Genomic DNA, 19,100 nt, shown 5'->3' with positions numbered 1-19,100 from the left:
TTTTCCGAGTGTACACGAGCTACAACTGCAATAATGACTTTTGCCACTTTTGTGGATCCAAGGTTGCAGGTGGGATGCAGAAAATGCTTGGATTCTAGGCAAGACCCACCAATGCCCAAACAAGAGAACTTTACGGAAAAGAAGCAGATTGCATCAATTCCCACTGCGGCACGGAAAGTATTAGCAGAAATATTTACCACTAGAACTGCTCACTCCACTTTTGCCAGTTACTTGTTTCAACAAAATATACAATCTTGCTGTTTGCTGGGCATGTCTGTAGGACGATGACGCAGCGACTTGCATCCATGGTCCATGATGAGGTATTTATTTAATCTTTGGACCTTTCCTAGTCCTTCACTGCCGTAATTTCTATCCACACTGCATGCTTCAAATTCTGTTTTTTAGACATGTTCCACTGTTTACAATATGTTACCAAAAGCACTTGTAAGATGCATTTATTTTAATGCATGCATATAGCACTGCTTCTCTTCTATTATCTTGCATATATTTTGCTTCTCTCTCCAATACAGTGACCATTCGTTGATCACATAAGTGAGCACTTAACACAGTATTATTTATGTCGTACACACCAAAGTGTGCAGAAGTAAAGCAGCACTCTATGGCCAGCTTCAGGAATGGCCTGTCTGGTGAGCATTTCCTTCACGAATGAGTAGAGAACAGAGGCATGCACCTGACTGGGCCAAATTCACTGTCTGGAGAGCCTGGGGCAGTCACAGAGGAGACCTGTCTGATAGAGCCTGCCTTCATTACTCAGCACGGCCTATGACTGAAAACAACAGATGCCAGAGGTCTGTTCTAATACAAAGAAGCACCACACAATCACAAAAAGGCAGAAAGTCAGTTGTAGTTTGGACATGGACACCAGCTCATATCAAATATGGGCCCCGAGCTGGAACATAAGAGGTGCACAAAAAGAGGCCAGTCCTGCTGTGAGTCAGGATGAGCTTACAAGTGTTCCTGGTCTGCCTACTGGTAAGTCCTTTTTAGGTCGAGCCAGGGCAGCGCATGCTCTGCGAGGCATGCTGTATTGGAGTATGGAATTGAAGCCCCACCCACTCTCAGCTCATGTTTGTCATTGGCTTGTGTGATTGTCCTTCGTAAATGCTGACTTCTGATTCGTTATTAGGCTTGTTAGTCCCTCCTTAGTACCACCTTGTCTTAATTTGTAACCCCCCATGAGGAATGGCCATTTTACTTCGGTTGTTACACGGTTTGTCTTATTTAGTCTGTAAGCGCTATTTTCTTTACTGCATTTCTCCTACTGCAGGCACTACATGCTTTCCTGCAACATTCAGCGCATTCATATTTTGCTCTGTATATGGTAAAATTGTCGGTGGTTTCTTGTTCCAAACCCTTTTCAAGTCCTTCACGATCCATTAAGTACATCATGCGAGGAGTAGCGCTGTGAGTAAAAGGTGGAAATGTTTTCCTTTTTCTCTGAAACTTCTTTATTATAATGATTGGCACAATATTTTTGAAAAAAAGTACATAACAAACAGCACACAGGTATATAACATAATTTGACGCATGGGTACGCAGCTCGGGGCAGTCTCCAGAGAGCCTTGCATGCAGGTTTCTGTGCCATGCTTGCCCCTCCCGACAGAGCGGGGTTTAACCCAACTGAGAACAAAACGGATTTGTTCCTTTGGTGGGGCAGGGGTTGTTTTTCTTGCCTCTAACTTGTCAGGCTGTCAGTTAATTAAGCGGGCGCCTTAGAAATGCCCAATTTATACCACTGTACGAAAATGGCTAAAGAATATTTCATCACCTCGGAGACAGAGTAAAATGGAAGATGCGGAGCGGCGCTCAAGGAGTGACGATGGAACATTTCTGATGAAAATAGCAGCATCTGATAGAAAGAGACAGTTGAATTTTTGATTGCTTGAAAGGTTTTCATTTCATGTATTACAACTGCAGCAGATTAATTCACTGATTTTTATCTAATATCGGGGGGGGGGGGGTTACGTTCTATTTCATGTACAGTCACTATCATGGTTTTGATTTTGATACGGGTCTTTGAATGCGTGGGGACAATATTGTTTTTTATGCTTGCTGTTCATTTTTCACAGATAATATTTTCGAATTGGACATGCAGGTGTGGGGTAAATTAGGTGAACATGGTCTTTCTTTAGTTTTTCATCAGCGCAGTGGATTATGGGGAATAGAATTTATATTTTCTCTCTTTCAAGAAGCACAGTTATGGAAGAATCGAAGCACGTGGTCCGAGTCAGTCTAGAGAGTGATGAGAGGTGATTGGTCACATGTGGATGGAGTGGCGTAACGAAAGCTGGGGGGGGGAGGTACCTGCAAGGTACACGGAGGGGCCCCCACTCCGAATTTAATCTGGAGTTCTAAAGCCTGAGTACTGGACTGAGGGGACCCCTGCAGCTCGCCCCCCCCCCGCACCGCGGGTGATGCGGGGGCTGGATGCGCATACTTAAGAAACGGTCCTATCGGCAGAGGAAGAAGATTCAGAGGGGATGGAGGGGAATGGGGACATTAGGCTGTCGGTGTGAGGCTTACAGGTAATTTATGGAGGGGGGATGGGAACGGGTTATGGATAAGGTGAATCTGAACGGAAGGTGGGGAGCATGGGCAGATAGGGGGATGCACTAGAGTTTATACGTCCAAGGTCACGGATGCACTTTTAGGGTGGGTGGTGCTGAGTAAGCAGCGGGATTGGGTTTGAAAACAGATTTAAGTTAAGTGTTTCAGTGATTTAGCAGTGATGGGCAGTGGGTTGATGAGGTCGGAAGCAAAGGAGGATGGTGATTTTTGTTTAGTTCTAACACTGGTTTAGGTGAGAGTGGGGGACTGCGGGCTGGTGTATTTTTGGAGCATAAGCGTTGTTTTGTGGTGGGATATGGAGTGACCTACTTCTTAGTTAGGTGGGGTTGAGCAAGCAGAGGACAGGATTAGTTTTCAGTTGTGTATTAGCAGGGGGGTATTTGAGGGAGGGGGTGTTGGGTGTGTTTAAGCTATTTTTGGTTTACTGTAAGTTACTGTTGAGCAGTCTATTGAGCTGTCTTTTTTTATTTTATTTGTTTTCAGTGACCCCTGATGAAGAGTCTCGTGACTCGAAATGCATTGGGTGTAATGAAATGAGCTCATTCTGTAATACAATTGTTCCTTTACATGTCACTGGTGAAGGCCTGGATGGGCACACAGGAGGCATTTTAAATTTTGAATAAAGAACTAAGGCGCAATCTAGCTGTCTCCGGAGTGACGCAATTGAGCATAAAGATTGATGAAATATGGATGAGAACAAATGATTGCTATACAATGGTTGAAAAAAGGGACAATTTAGGAGGAAGTGGCCTAACGCAAGGAAATATTCCTCATTTCGCAGTGCAATAGGTGGGCTCACTGGTGGTGAGCCCTTATGGTGATAATTTATACCACTGGCACAGACGGTGTCTCATCCAAGAGAATACTCCAGTTTTAAGTTGTTTAAAAAAATATTGTGCTTGAGTAAAAGAGCGAAGGGGCATCCATGTGTTTTTTATATATTTGTATCTCGAACGGAAATGCTGATCGGAGATGTTACAGTCCAAACTTGAAGTTTCACATTTTCTGCTTAACAATCAAAACAGATTAAGGAGCAGAGGGGTGGAGTGTAGAGGGAATACAAAATAAACAGTGATCCGGGAGCACTTTGACCAAGTGACGTCTATGGAGGAAAGGAATGCTTTGATGCTGTTTACTTAAAAAGAAAACAAAACAAGCATTTGCAATGCAATATGTCTCGAAATTGCGAGATTTTGAGCTATTAGCATTGTAAATGACAATGCATTTTTTTATGTGTTAAAAAAAACCTGCAATAATAAAAGGCATTGTCATTTACAAAACCAATAGTTCAAAGTTTCAAAAATGCGAGACCTATTACATTGCAAATCTGCTTGGTGCCTTGTCCGCTCATCCACCAGGGTCAGATTGGCCTATAGGGCTATCTGGCAGTGCCAAAAAGGCTGGTCTTACATGTCAATGTGCGGGCCTGGTTTTGTGGCTGTTTGAGGGTCTGTTTATGGTCTAATGGGCTATTTTTACTGATGAGTTCCCTGATATTACCACAAACATTGCCTGCTGCAAGCACAAATGCATGCAGTCCCCCATACCTTGCAAAATACCTATAATATGTCTTTACAAGTTCCAAACTGCCTCAATTTTCAAATGTGGGCCACTACTTTAGTTATCCAATTTCCCACCTTTATTTTGGTGCCCGCGCCTATTTTTGATCCTTGTCCAACCCTGTCATTCTCATGCTATTTTGAGGAACTACACATAGAAAAGTACCTAGTGCACAAAGTGAATTTTTCCCATAGAATGGCCATTCAGGTTCTGGCCAACAAGAATGTGTTTAGCAGGCCCTCTGTTCCTGCTGTGTTCTCCATAGTTCACGTGAGTTAAATATTTCAGTCAAATGCGAACCTTTTGGAAATACCTGGGGACGCGGCATGGATCGGAAAACACAGTGTCCTAACTTTGTGTATTCTGTGCACCATCACAGGACACTTACACAGGCACCAATCGTGCCGGCCAGAATGTGTGAGATTAGTGTGTACATTCCTTTTATTGCCTGCACACTCCCCAAAACAAAGTTGAATATTTCCTTCCGTTCAGCTAGTTGCTTAGTTCCCATGAACTTGGCAAAGATGTTTTTCTTTAAAAAGTTTTTAAGGGTCCTCTAAATCAGCAGTTCTTAAACTTTTGACTTCTGAGGACCCCCACTGAATCATTGTTGGAATCCCGGGACCCCCACTGAGTCAATATTAGAATCCGGTGACCCCCGACCTAAGAAATTTCTAGTATTTGAACCTCAATAAAGTACACTAAAATATAAAAACACGCATACACCAAACAAATGCTCAAATATGAAAATATTGTGTTTCATTCACAATCAGATATAGAAAAAGTTCTCACATTATTAAGTGTGCTTCTTTATTTGTAATTACTTTAATAATTGTAACCTAATTTAATTTTGTAAAACTGTCGTGGACCCCTTGAGTAGACCTCGTCAACCTCCAGGGGCCCATCTAAAGACATCAGTCAATAATCGAAGAGTGGTGTTCTTACCCAACGGTTTACACAGAGAGTAAGAGATAAGGGCCACAGAGGAAAGGGCATACAGCTTTCATCTCATGTTTCTGGTGTACTGTACCTGTCTTGTTCTGTAGCATTATGCCTCTCAAGTTCCCAACTCCGATTAGGAGAATAGTCCCAGTTTATCTCTTCAGCTGCGATGAAATATGTCCTCATAGCACTGTACTCGCGCCTAGACGTGGGCGTATTGTTGCAGCTTTTCACCTCATACATCTGTTTCATGCCCCCAGTGAAGTGATCAGTTGTTCGACACACTACCTGAAAGATGCCTGAAATTGACAAGAGAATTATTTACATAAAACTTCTGAAGACAGATTTTGAAAGCAGATTTCACAGTGCTTTTGGCGAGAGCTGGAAAATTCATTTGACACACAAGCAAATTGTAAACGCAGCTAGGCAGAGTCAAACTCAGCTAGCGAATTAAACATTAAAATAAAATCATATAACAACATTTCCATTTAATGTAACTTCCACAAATGAAGTACAACAATGTGCCACAAAGAGATGCTACTTGGTGCTTAATATGTCTCTGGTAAAATCCAGTCTAGTAGACAAGTTGCCAATTCTGAAGCCAAAGACCTATAGGTTAAATCCACTGCTCCCTTGAGCATAGGGTGTTATCCTTGCAAAATAACTTTATTTGCCTGTGCCCAAAATCCACCATTTTCGAAAATTGTCAGTGTTAGAACCGGCAGTCTCTAGTTGGCAGAGGTATACACATCTGACAAATAGGGACCAACCAACTCTAGTCAGGGCAAGGGGATTACACACTCAGATAACCCCTGCTACCCCCTTGGTAGCTTGGCAGAGCAGACAGGCTTATCTCAGAGGCAGTGTGTTAAGCATTTATGACCACATACAGTAATAAAGTGAATACACTACAGATGGACACGACACAGAAGTTATTATAAAAATAGTATTTTTATATAAGGCTTAGCACAAGACCAAATAACGACAAAAATATACCACAGTCTTAATAAATACTCTTTGGAAGGAAAAATAATAGTTCAAGTAAGGTTTCTTCTTGGCAAATAGTTCTTTAGCAAAGTATTCTTCTGAGCACAGTTCTTTGGCAACAATGTAACCCCCCCAGGAGTCACACGACGGCGAGTCTACAAGATTCCCAAGGTTCGGCGTCGACCGCGAGGAGCGCTACGTCGAGCCTGGAGTTGCAACAGACCCCACAAGTACAGTACCTTGAGAAACGAAGAAAACGATGATCCACGGCGTCGAGATGTCGGCGTCGAGGTCGGCGTCGATCGTGCCTCGGAGTCGGGTCAATCCGCAGCGGCGTCGAGGGATGTCGGGCCGGAGCAGCGCTCACGGCGTCGAGAAGGGCGTTGAGTCGATGCGATCAGTAGCGGCGTCGGGACGGGGTCGCTTGGAGGTGGAGCCGATACTCACTCCTCACTGGCGTCGATACCGGCGTCGAGACGGGGTCACTTGGAGCCGGGGCCGATACCCACTGCTCACTGGCGTTGCTGCTGGCGTCGATCGGGCCCGGCGGCCGGCGTCGAAGGCTCGGGACACTGGAGCCATTACTCACGATGTCGAGCTGGATTCGGCGGCGGCGAGACTGCAGATTTTCCCTTGTGTACTGGAAACAACACTTTCCAGCAATTCAGCAAATGGTGAAGTCCTTTGGCCCTGTGACTTCAGCAGGAGACTGGCACTCTTCCAGTCCTTGGAGATTTCCTAGCAAGTGTTCAGAGAGTACACACCAAGTTCCTCTCTCCTTGTTCCTTGGCAAAAATAAAGAAGCAGCTTTCAGGTTCCTCCACAGCAAAACAGCACTCTGGCAGAAAGGGGAGGCAAGTCCTTAGATCAGCAGGCTTCTTGTCCTTGGTACAGGTTTCCTTGTCAGAAGTGATCTGAGTTCTTGGTTCAGGGGTCCTTCTCTTATACCCCTTTTTCCCTTTGTTCCCTTTGTCCAAGCAGGGAGATTCCCACCATCTCAGGTTTGTTGTGGGTGTTGCCAGGCAGAGGCACCTGGCCTATTCACTGAGCAGTCAAGAAAGTGTACTGGGGCATACCCAAATAACCCTCCCACGCCTGGGTAAGGAACATCCAAAAGGAACAAAGAAACAAGGCTAAGAGGGATCAATCTCGTTTATTTTGACTCAAGAAACAATTAATTTTCTCGGTAACAACTTATTTCTTATAAGAAACTATATTCATCATAATTTATCAGGGACGAATATCTCTTGGTGAACATCAGAGCACTTCAACACAAAATATATACAAATTTGCACAAACATGAAGCAAAACAACAACCTCTATTTACAATTTCATTAAATTATATGAAATGCAAATACACATACAATTTATGTACACAACAAACTATCAAATATCAATTCCCCTAATCATGGTTCCAAATCAATGTATACTAGTTATTTATAGTAATACATTTGGAGGAAATCCTTTTTGGCATCCGAGGTGTTACTCCTCTCCTATTGTTTTATGTGTCTGCCAAACAAAGATAATTCTTGAATCAACACACTTAGTGGATTCCTCCTACGTCAAAATGTCGACGCGTTCGCGTTTCAGCCTCCAACTATTTGGCCTCTTCAGGACGGGGATAACAAGCTATCTGGTTCAAGTCTGGGCGGGTATTGCAGGGGCAGTACGTCAAGCAACGTCTTCTCAGTGTCTCAAAAAAGTTCGAATAATGCCTTGTACAGGTCCGGCTGGACCTCTCATATGGCGTAACGTAACTTCAATATCTTTTACATCTGGTCCATAGCCTCAGTATGAAAGAATCGCCATACGTCTTAATCAACAAGTTTCGGGGTCGCTTTAAAATTCTTCCACTCGATCCCCTCTCACTCACCCACTGATACGGGCTCGCGTACACGCCTCTGAATCCGCCGCTTCAGTTTCACCAAATGAGACCGCACGGTCTCATTTGGTGAAACTGAAGCGGCGGATTCAGAGGCGTGTACGCGAGCCCGTATCAGTGGGTGAGTGAGAGGGGATCGAGTGGAAGAATTTTAAAGCGACCCCGAAACTTGTTGATTAAGACGTATGGCGATTCTTTCATACTGAGGCTATGGACCAGATGTAAAAGATATTGAAGTTACGTTACGCCATATGAGAGGTCCAGCCGGACCTGTACAAGGCATTATTCGAACTTTTTTGAGACACTGAGAAGACGTTGCTTGACGTACTGCCCCTGCAATACCCGCCCAGACTTGAACCAGATAGCTTGTTATCCCCGTCCTGAAGAGGCCAAATAGTTGGAGGCTGAAACGCGAACGCGTCGACATTTTGACGTAGGAGGAATCCACTAAGTGTGTTGATTCAAGAATTATCTTTGTTTGGCAGACACATAAAACAATAGGAGAGGAGTAACACCTCGGATGCCAAAAAGGATTTCCTCCAAATGTATTACTATAAATAACTAGTATACATTGATTTGGAACCATGATTAGGGGAATTGATATTTGATAGTTTGTTGTGTACATAAATTGTATGTGTATTTGCATTTCATATAATTTAATGAAATTGTAAATAGAGGTTGTTGTTTTGCTTCATGTTTGTGCAAATTTGTATATATTTTGTGTTGAAGTGCTCTGATGTTCACCAAGAGATATTCGTCCCTGATAAATTATGATGAATATAGTTTCTTATAAGAAATAAGTTGTTACCGAGAAAATTAATTGTTTCTTGAGTCAAAATAAACGAGATTGATCCCTCTTAGCCTTGTTTCTTTGTTCCTATTCACTGAGCAGGGCAGAGTCCTCAGCCGCCCAGCAGGAGGCGGAGCCAGTATTGTCACTGGCAGGAGCAGGGCTATCAGTCGCCCAGCAGGAGGTGGAGCCAGTATTGTGTCAGGCAGGGCAGGCTACTCTTCCCTCACTCTATGTGTAAACGCCCCATTCACCCCACACTGACTCATTCAGACCTCTGGAGCCACCCAGCCCCTGACACACACACCAAACCAGCAGAGACCGGTAGATAGTTGGACAAGAAAATAGCCACTTTCTAAAAGTGCTATTTTCAAACATAGAATTTAAAAACCATCCATCCTAAAGGGTGTGTTATTAAATTCTGAGTTCAGGGATACTAAACTCGACTTGCTACCATGCTCCCTGAGTCAGATAGATTATAATGGAGTTAATAATCAGTCTGCCCAGTCTGGCCTATTGGAGGCAGGTAGCCCTTCAATAGTGAAAAACGAAAATGGCTGTAATTCACTATTAGGTCATGCCACACACATCCGGGCATGACCTACCTTTTACCAACAATGCACCCTGCCCTAGGGCCTACCATAGAGGTGTCTGAAATGTGGCAAAGTGAAGGTTTAGAGACTGGTAAGTAGGTTTCCTTACCAAGTCGACATGGCAGTCAGGGACTGCACGCAGGCGCTGCGGTGGCAGGCCTGAGACACATTTTACACGCTGCTTCTGTGGGTGGCACAACCAGTGCTGCAAGCCCACCAGCAGCAGTTAACTTACACGCCCTTGGCACACGCAGTGCACTAGACTAGGGTCTGAACAGTAAGTCAACCAAGCCAATCATGGTAACACCAATCAATGTAACAATTTAACATAGGGAGCACTTGCACTGTGGCACTGATCAGCAGTGGCACAGTGCCCAAAGCAATGATCCAGCAAAAACATCGTAAACAGAGGAGGCAAACAGAAAAAAATGGAGGAGAGACTCATGCCAATGATGCCAGGTCTAACACGTGTCCCCTCCAGCTGAAATGTGGGGAGAACTACCCTTCACCCAGGGAGTCCTCATCACTAAGGCGGAAAAATCTGGACAGACCATCAGCATTGGCGTGATCTGTACCAGGGCGGTGTTCCACCGTAAAGTCCATCCCCTGTAGGGAAATGGACCACCTCAACAGCTTTGGGTTCTCACCCCTCATCTGCATTAACCATCTGAGGGGCCTGTGGTCTGTCTGAACCCGGAAGTGAGTCCCAAACAGGTAGGGTCTTAGCTTCTTCAGCGCCCAGACCACAGCAAATGCCTCACGCTCTATCGCACTCCACCTTTGTTCCCTGGGAAGTAACCTCCGGCTGATGAAGGCTACAGGTAAGTCTCGGCCCTCCTCATTCATCTGTGCTAGAACAGCCCCCACACCATGCTCTGAAGCGTCTGTCTGGACAATGAATTCTTTTGAAAAGTCGGGTGCCTGGAGGACCGGTGCTGTACACATTGCAGTTTTCAGGGTGTCAAAGGCGTTCTGACAGGCGTCAGTCCAGATCACAAGTCTCGGCTGCTTCCTGGAAGTCAGCGAGGTCAAGGGGTGCACAATGTTGCCATACCCCTTGACAAACCTCCTGTAGTAACCCGTGAGACCCAAGAAGGCTCTCACCTGAGTCTGGGTTTTGGGCGGTTCCCAAGCCAGGATGGTATCTATCTTGGGTTGCAGGGGGGCCACCTTGCCACTCCCTACTTGGTGCCCCAAGTACACCACTGAACCCTGCCCAATCTGGCACTTACTAGCCTTGATTGTGAGGCCTGCTCGGCGCAGGACCAACAACACTTCCTGGAGGTGGCGCAAGTGTTCCTCCCAGCTGGCGCTGAACACTGCTATATCGTCCAGGTAGGCGGCGCTGAAATCTTCCAGCCCGGCCAGTACCTGGTTAACCAACCTCTGGAATGTGGCAGGGGCATTCTTCATCCCAAAGGGCATCACACGGAACTGGTAGTGCCCATCTGGTGTGGAGAATGCAGACCTCTCTTTTGCCCCATCAGTCAAGGCGATCTGCCAGTACCCAGACGTTAGATCAAACGTACTAAGGTACCGGGCAGCCCCCAACCGATCGATGAGCTCATCAGCTCTGGGGATGGGGTGCGCGTCAGTCTTGGTGACCGAATTGAGTCCTCGGTAATCCACACAGAACCGAAGTTCTGGTGAAGCACCAGGCGCTGCAGCCTTTGGGACCAAGACCACTGGGCTGGCCCAAGGACTGCTAGAGGACTCAACCACCCCTAAGGCAAACATCTTGGAGACTTCCTCCTTGATATATGCTCTGACCTTTTCAGTCACCCTGTAGGCCTTGTGCCTCACAGGAGTGCTGTCCCCAGTGTCCACATCATGGACACACCACTGAGTGACACCAGGGATTAAGGAGAACAGATCAGGGAATTGTACCAACAGATGGCGACAATCTTGCTGCTGCTCAGGGGTCAGTGTGTCAGAGAGGACAACACCATCCACTGACCCATCTTTTTCTTTTGCACACAGGAGGTCAGGAAGAGGCTCACTCTCCTCCTCCATCCCAGCATCTGTGGCAAGGAGCATGCCCACTTCGGACCTTTCTAAGTGGGGCTTTAACCGGTTGACATGCAGGACCCTTAAGGGGTTCCTGGGAGACTTCAAGTCCACCAAGTAGGTGACATCGCTCTTTTTCTCCACAACCTCAAATGGTCCAGTCCACCTGTCCTTGAGCGCACAAGGTTCCACAGGGGCCATGACCCAAACTTTCTGACCAGGTTGAAGCTCAACCAGAGTGGCATTCTGATCGTACCACCGCTTCATCTCTTCCTGGCTGGCCTCCAGATTTGCCTGAGCAAGATCTCTGAAGCGCCAAGTCTGGTTCCTAAAGGCCAGCATGTAACTATATACATCCTGGGGAGGTTTCCTGGGAGATTGCTCCCAGCCTTCTTTGATCAGACTCCAAGGTCCTCTTACCGGGTGACCATACAAAAGCTCAAAGGGGCTGAACCCTAGAGACTTCTGTGGCACCTCACGGTAAGCAAACAGCAGGCATGGCAAGAGGACGTCCCATTTACGCCTCATTGGTTCTTCAAGACCCATGATCATGCCTTTTAGGGTCCGGTTGAATCTCTCAACCAGCCCATTACCTTGAGGGTGGTAAGGAGTGGTAAACTTGTAGGTTACCCCACACTCCTTCCACAGGGACTTCATATAATTCGAAATGAAGTTGGTGCCCCGGTCTGACACCACCTCTCTGGGGAACCCCATGCGGGAGAAAACACCCATCAGTGCCCGTCCCACCATGGGGGCCGTCACTGTGCGGAGAGGGATGGCTTCCGGGTACCGGGTGGCATGGTCCACCAAGACCAGGATAAACCTGTTGCCCATGGCTGTCTTGGGGTCCAGTGGCCCCACAATGTCAATTCCCACTCGCTCAAAGGGGGTACTGACGACGGGAAAAGGTTGGAGGGGAGCCTTCTGCTTCCGCCCGCTTTTCCCACTTGCCTGGCAAGTTTGACAGGTCCTACAATGGATATCTGAATCCCTTCTCATCTGGGGCCAATAAAAATGGGTGACAAGCCTGTCATAGGTCTTGTCCTGCCCCAGATGTCCAGCTAACGGAACGTCATGAGCCAACCCCAGTAGGAAGGCTCTGAAGCGCTGGGGTACCACCAGCACACGGGCTGACCCAGGTTCAGCAGCCTTAGGCTCGCTATACAGGAGGTCGTTCTCCCAGTAGACCCAATGTGATCCTGACTGATCACCTGTCGTTTGGGCTGAGGCCTGCTGCCTCATACCCACAAGAGAAGGGCACACTTTCTGTTCAGCACAAAATTCCTCCCTGGAGGGACCACCATCCTGCTGCCAATGGGTCAGCTCGGGCAGGTCTCCCAGTTCGGCCACTTGTTCTCCTGTCGGTTCCAGGGCATCCCCCTCAGGGTCTGCTCCCTCCTGGACCGCGGGAACGATGGGGGACGGTTTCCCGCGCCCCCTGCCCCTTCTCTTCACGGTTGGGACCTGGGCCATACTTTCAGGCTCCAGGGCCCCATCAACACCCTTACTGACTGACATGGACCGGGTGGTCGCACACACCCACTCAGGCAGACCCAACATTTCCAGATGCGATTTTCTCTCCACCTTAGCCCAAGGGGAGTCCTCCAAATCATTGCCCAGGAGACAATCAACAGGCATGGCGGGCCTCACAGCAACCTGAAGAGTACCTGAGACCCCCCCCCCCCACTCAAAGGGAACTTGAGCTACCTCACACTGACTCTGTGAGTTGTCAGCAGCTACAACGGGGTAGAATGCATGAGGGACCACCTGCTCTCTGGACACCAAGTGACACTTGACAGCTGTCACACTCGCTCCGGTGTCTCTGAGAGCTTCCACCCTATGGCCATTAATGGTCACCCACTGCCCATATTTCTTAGTGTTACTAGGCAGAGGGGTTGGAGGGACCATTTCCACGTCTCCTAAAGAGACCAGGGACATTTCTGCGGGACCCCACCCACTGGGGGCACCCATCTCATCCCCTCCCAGGGCTACACTCGTTACCTGACGAGGGGGTGCACGCGGCGGTGCATTCGAATCCTTCATGGGACACTGGGGATCATAATAACGGTGTCCCACCTGCTTACAGGCATAGCAGGTCATGGGGCCCCTGTGAACAGGTTTACCTGTCGGGGCCTCTGGCTTCTTTACAGGGGGAGGCTGGGAACCCTTCCCTTGGTTCCCTTGGGGACTACTTTGGGGCCCTTTCTGAAACTCCCTCTGTTTACCCCTGTCCCCCCCACTCTTCTGCTGGGGACCCTACCCACCTTTGGCTGAGTCTCCCACTGGACCCTTGTGGACCCTGGTACTGATCCAGCGGTCCGCCTCCTCAGCAAGTTTTCTAGGGTTAGATATCTTGCTATCAACAAGGTGCTGGCGTAGCTCTGGAAAACAGTTATTAGACAAGTGCTCCCAAGCAAACAAATCATAAAGAGCATCATAACTTTCAACCTTGCTACCCTTTATCCAACCATCCATGGTTCTGCAGAAAAAAGACACATATTCAACCCACGTAGTACCAGGCAACTTCTTACATTCTCTAAAGGTTTGTCTGTACTTTTCTGGAGTTAAGCCATATCTCAGCATTAAAGCATCTTTCATATGAGTATAAGACATCCTATCCTCAGCAGGAAGGTTCAACAAGGTATCTCTCCCTTCATTTGTAAAGCGGCTCCACAACCCCGTTCCCCAATCTTTCTCAGGGACCCGGTGGGCCAATAACGCTAACTCATATGCTTTAAACCATTGGCTAATATCTTCATTCTTACTGTAATCTTTGATCACATCTTTAGGAAAATAAAACCTACTTTCTGCAGGCACAGATGGAGTGCTGCCACCAGAGGGATTCAACTCTAAACTCTTAGTTTTAAGCTCCATCTCCCTCACCATCTTCTCACGTTCAAACGCTAATTTCTCTCTCTCAAAATCTAATCTCTTGCTCTCCATTTCAGCTTCTCTCTTGCTTCTTGCATTCTCTAATTCCAACTGCCCTCCTAATTTAAGTTTTGCTATCTCTAACTTGTATTCCCTCTCCTTCTCCCTGTCTTCCAACTCTTCAGGAGAAAGGCTCTTAGAGGAAACACTGCTGCCTGGAGATGACACTGGCCCACCTGTGGGCTCTTCCTCTTCCTCTTCTTCTTCCTCTTCCGGTACCACCACCGGGTCAGAGGGATCTCTGGCCTCTAACCAGGCCTTCAGCGCTTTGAGGAAGTCGCCTCTCAATTTGAGACCTGTGGTAGGAACTTTAAACTGCTTGCAAAATCCTCTTAGATCCTTTAGCTTGTAGGAATCTATCTTCTCCTTATCAAATTCCCCCACAACAATCTCCACAGGTGTAGCAGCTCTGGCATTCTCCATGGTCAAAACTGGCAGTGTTTAAGAAAATAAGCTCCAGGAAAGCGGAGAACAAAAATAGAATATCCTACCAAAAACAGATTGTGGCTGCGTTATGGTCTGCTTTCACTATGTAGCATACACTAATCACTGCACATGAGTCATAAATGCAAAGTTCAATCCTCACCGCTGACCACCAATGTTAGAACCGGCGGTCTCTAGTTGGCAGAGGTATACACTTCTGACAAATAGGGACCAACCAACTCTAGTCAGGGCAAGGGGATTACACACTCAGATAACCCCTGCTACCCCCTTGGTAGCTTGGCAGAGCAGACAGGCTTATCTCAGAGGCAGTGTGTTAAGCATTTATGACCACATACAGTAATAAAGTGAATACACTACAGATGGACACGACACAGAAGTTATTATAAAAATAGTATTTTTATATAAGGCTTAGCACAATACCAAATAACGACAAAAATATACCACAGTCTTAATAAATACTCTTTGGAAGGAAAAATAATAGTTCAAGTAAGGTTTCTTCTTGGCAAATAGTTCTTTAGCAAAGTATTCTTCTGAGCACAGTTCTTTGGCAACAATGTAACCCCCCCAGGAGTCACACGACGGCGAGTCTACAAGATTCCCAAGGTTCGGCGTCGACCGCGAGGAGCGCTACGTCGAGCCTGGAGTTGCAACAGACCCCACAAGTACAGTACCTTGAGAAACGAAGAAAACGATGATCCACGGCGTCGAGATGTCGGCGTCGAGGTCGGCGTCGATCGTGCCTCGGAGTCGGGTCAATCCGCAGCGGCGTCGAGGGATGTCGGGCCGGAGCAGCGCTCACGGCGTCGAGAAGGGCGTCGAGTCGATGCGATCAGTAGCGGCGTCGGGACAGGGTCGCTTGGAGGTGGAGCCGATACTCACTCCTCACTGGCGTCGATACCGGCGTCGAGACGGGGTCACTTGGAGCCGGGGCCGGGGCCGATACCCACTGCTCACTGGCGTTGCTGCTGGCGTCGATCGGGCCCGGCGGCCGGCGTCGAAGGCTCGGGACACTGGAGCCGTTACTCACGATGTCGAGCTGGATTCGGCGGCGTCGGCGGCGTCGAGACTGCAGATTTTCCCTTGTGTACTGGAAACAACACTTTCCAGCAATTCAGCAAATGGTGAAGTCCTTTGGCCCTGTGACTTCAGCAGGAGACTGGCACTCTTCCAGTCCTTGGAGATTTCCTAGCAAGTGTTCAGAGAGTACACACCAAGTTCCTCTCTCCTTGTTCCTTGGCAAAAATAAAGAAGCAGCTTTCAGGTTCCTCCACAGCAAAACAGCACTCTGGCAGAAAGGGGAGGCAAGTCCTTAGATCAGCAGGCTTCTTGTCCTTGGTACAGGTTTCCTTGTCAGAAGTGATCTGAGTTCTTGGTTCAGGGGTCCTTCTCTTATACCCCTTTTTCCCTTTGTTCCCTTTGTCCAAGCAGGGAGATTCCCACCATCTCAGGTTTGTTGTGGGTGTTGCCAGGCAGAGGCACCTGGCCTATTTACTGAGCAGGGCAGAGTCCTCAGCCGCCCAGCAGGAGGCGGAGCCAGTATTGTCACTGGCAGGAGCAGGGCTATCAGTCGCCCAGCAGGAGGTGGAGCAGTATTGTGTCAGGCAGGGCAGGCTACTCTTCCCTCACTCTATGTGTAAACGCCCCATTCACCCCACACTGACTCATTCAGACCTCTGGAGCCACCCAGCCCCTGACACACACACCAAACCAGCAGAGACCGGTAGATAGTTGGACAAGAAAATAGCCACTTTCTAAAAGTGCTATTTTCAAACATAGAATTTAAAAACCATCCATCCTAAAGGGTGTGTTATTAAATTCTGAGTTCAGGGATACTAAACTCGACTTGCTACCATGCTCCCTGAGTCAGATAGATTATAATGGAGTTAATAATCAGTCTGCCCAGTCTGGCCTATTGGAGGCAGGTAGCCCTTCAATAGTGAAAAACGAAAATGGCTGTAATTCACTATTAGGTCATGCCACACACATCCGGGCATGACCTACCTTTTACCAACAATGCACCCTGCCCTAGGGCCTACCATAGAGGTGTCTGAAATGTGGCAAAGTGAAGGTTTAGAGACTGGTAAGTAGGTTTCCTTACCAAGTCGACATGGCAGTCAGGGACTGCACGCAGGCGCTGCGGTGGCAGGCCTGAGACACATTTTACACGCTGCTTCTGTGGGTGGCACAACCAGTGCTGCAAGCCCACCAGCAGCAGTTAACTTACACGCCCTTGGCACACGCAGTGCACTAGACTAGGGTCTGAACAGTAAGTCAACCAAGCCAATCATGGTAACACCAATCAATGTAACAATTTAACATAGGGAGCACTTGCACTGTGGCACTGATCAGCAGTGGCACAGTGCCCAAAGCAATGATCCAGCAAAAACATCGTAAACAGAGGAGGCAAACAGAAAAAAATGGAGGAGAGACTCATGCCAATGATGCCAGGTCTAACAGTCAGCATTTAGGAACAGATTAAATGCCAATATATGGAACCATGAAAAAATTTAAATTTACATAAGCAATGACATTGCACCAATAAATCCAGAAAAGTGACCCAATAAACCATCCCTATGCATAGAAAGCTGTCTCATGCCCTGATACCTGGAGATTTCCTTAAACATTCTAAAACATGCTTGCAAAGGATGTTTGAACAAAGTGGGAGTGTGTGTGTGTGATCATTCATGTCAGAGCGCAAACTGGTATCTCTTTTCCCTGCTTAATGCACGATAACCTACTTGGACCATGAACGGCGTAGTCCCTACCGGACTTTGGTGCTCCTCGTTGGACCCGTCTCTACTTGATTTAGAATTCATGCATTAGTATTATATTCCAACACATTTAGGTAAGAACGACAGACAAGCACTAAAGTGTTAGTTTATTTAAAGAATATAGGAACGGAAATGCCAAAACTGGACCATCGAGCAATAAGTATATTAGCATATAAATCATAAAGATACAAAAAGCACTCCATAAAGTTCTACTGAAAATCAAGCATAGATTCTTCTAAGAAAGGGACAAGGTGAGCCTCCCGCCTAAACAGAAATCACTTCCTTCTATAGGACTTTAGACAAAGAGCTTCATACATTTCCTTCACGAATACATAGTTCACGTGATATTCACCAATAGGGAACAAGCTGAAATAAACATTTTACTACAGAATACATTTGAAGATTCTCTCATTATCCTACTACATTAGACGCGGACATTCCCAGAGTCGATTCAGGCCACATGACTTGTTACATAGTATGTTATTCAGGCCGGGGCAATGAGGTTGTCCTTAAATACATCTGGTTCAGAGCAGATAAAAACGTTTAGCCCTTTTCATTGCAAAGCCTTCAATTCTTTATTATGACAAAAATAATAACAGCGGAAATAATCATGTGGTATGCTACGATGACACACCCACGATGGAAGAAAAAACACAAAGCTGTACTAAGTTAACGTTTCTCATCTATTGGGCATTAGAATTTGAGGAAAACAACTATCACACTATCCGGGCACCCAGTGCAAAACTGTTCTTTCTGCCCACCGAAAAACATCCAAACGTTTGCGCAGAAGCCACCTGACTGCTCCACATACTGCAAGGGAAGGGAAAAGGAATCCCCTGTCCGTGAGCCTCACGCCTCCCTTCTTCTCACTGGCATGCAAGCACACTGCCAGCGCGGTCAGCAAGACGCCTGTCTTTCAAGCTTCTATCGGACGGCAGAAGGCCCACCGAAGCACTCACCTGGTCACCAGGTGCTCAGACAGTTACAACCTAGAGGTGATCTGACAGCCAAAGAGCTGATGCAACCTCACAGCTGAAACTAGTCGAGGCCCATGGAAGACTCGCACGGGTCTGAGGGGCCCCAGAACAAGAACCCTCCTAAATACAGAGGCAAAGGATGAGCTTTGTAAACCCCGGAAGGACACTGAGCGAGAAACACAGACAAGACCAACAGCGTTTAGGAAAAACGTTTACCAGTTCCCACACACACCGGCCACAAAGCCAGAGGTTCTAGCAGGGTACTAATGAAATATCCTGATTAAGTTTGAAACATGCTTACTATGAGCTTTTGGACATTGAAAGCCAGAACAACACGTGACAAAGAAACAAGCTGACATTGAACAGATTATTAACTTTCATTTTCTAAATATTTTTTCTGTCTTCAAATATGAACTGCAGAGAGGGGGGTTTGCTAGTAATAAAACAAAAAACGAAAGTAATCCCATTCAAAGACGAGTAGTTGAGAGACATGCGCGATTCCAAGTCATTAAGAGCATACAAATAAATCTCAATTCAAAATACTCTTATGAGGGGGTGGTGGTGGAGACAACTTCTGCAAAAGGAATGACGATAGCGCTTTAGATATTTGAGTTTACACACGCTAAA

General features: G+C 46.9%; 1 protein-coding gene across 1 annotated transcript in view; it reads right to left on the bottom strand.

Moving 5' to 3' along the window:
- HEPHL1 (hephaestin like 1) overlaps nucleotides 1-19,100 on the bottom strand; it is a 384,637-nt gene that overhangs the window by 107,959 nt on the left and 257,578 nt on the right. The window contains exon 12 of the mRNA XM_085621400.1: nucleotides 5,180-5,390. Coding sequence (XP_085477526.1) covers nucleotides 5,180-5,390 — 211 coding nt within the window. The remainder of the gene's footprint in view (nucleotides 1-5,179; nucleotides 5,391-19,100) is intronic.

Source organism: Triturus cristatus, chromosome 8 (assembly GCF_964204655.1).
Source record: "Triturus cristatus chromosome 8, aTriCri1.1, whole genome shotgun sequence".
NCBI lineage: Eukaryota > Metazoa > Chordata > Amphibia > Caudata > Salamandridae > Triturus > Triturus cristatus.
Note: the sequence above shows the minus strand (reverse complement) of the source record. Positions and strands in the feature narration are given on the sequence as shown.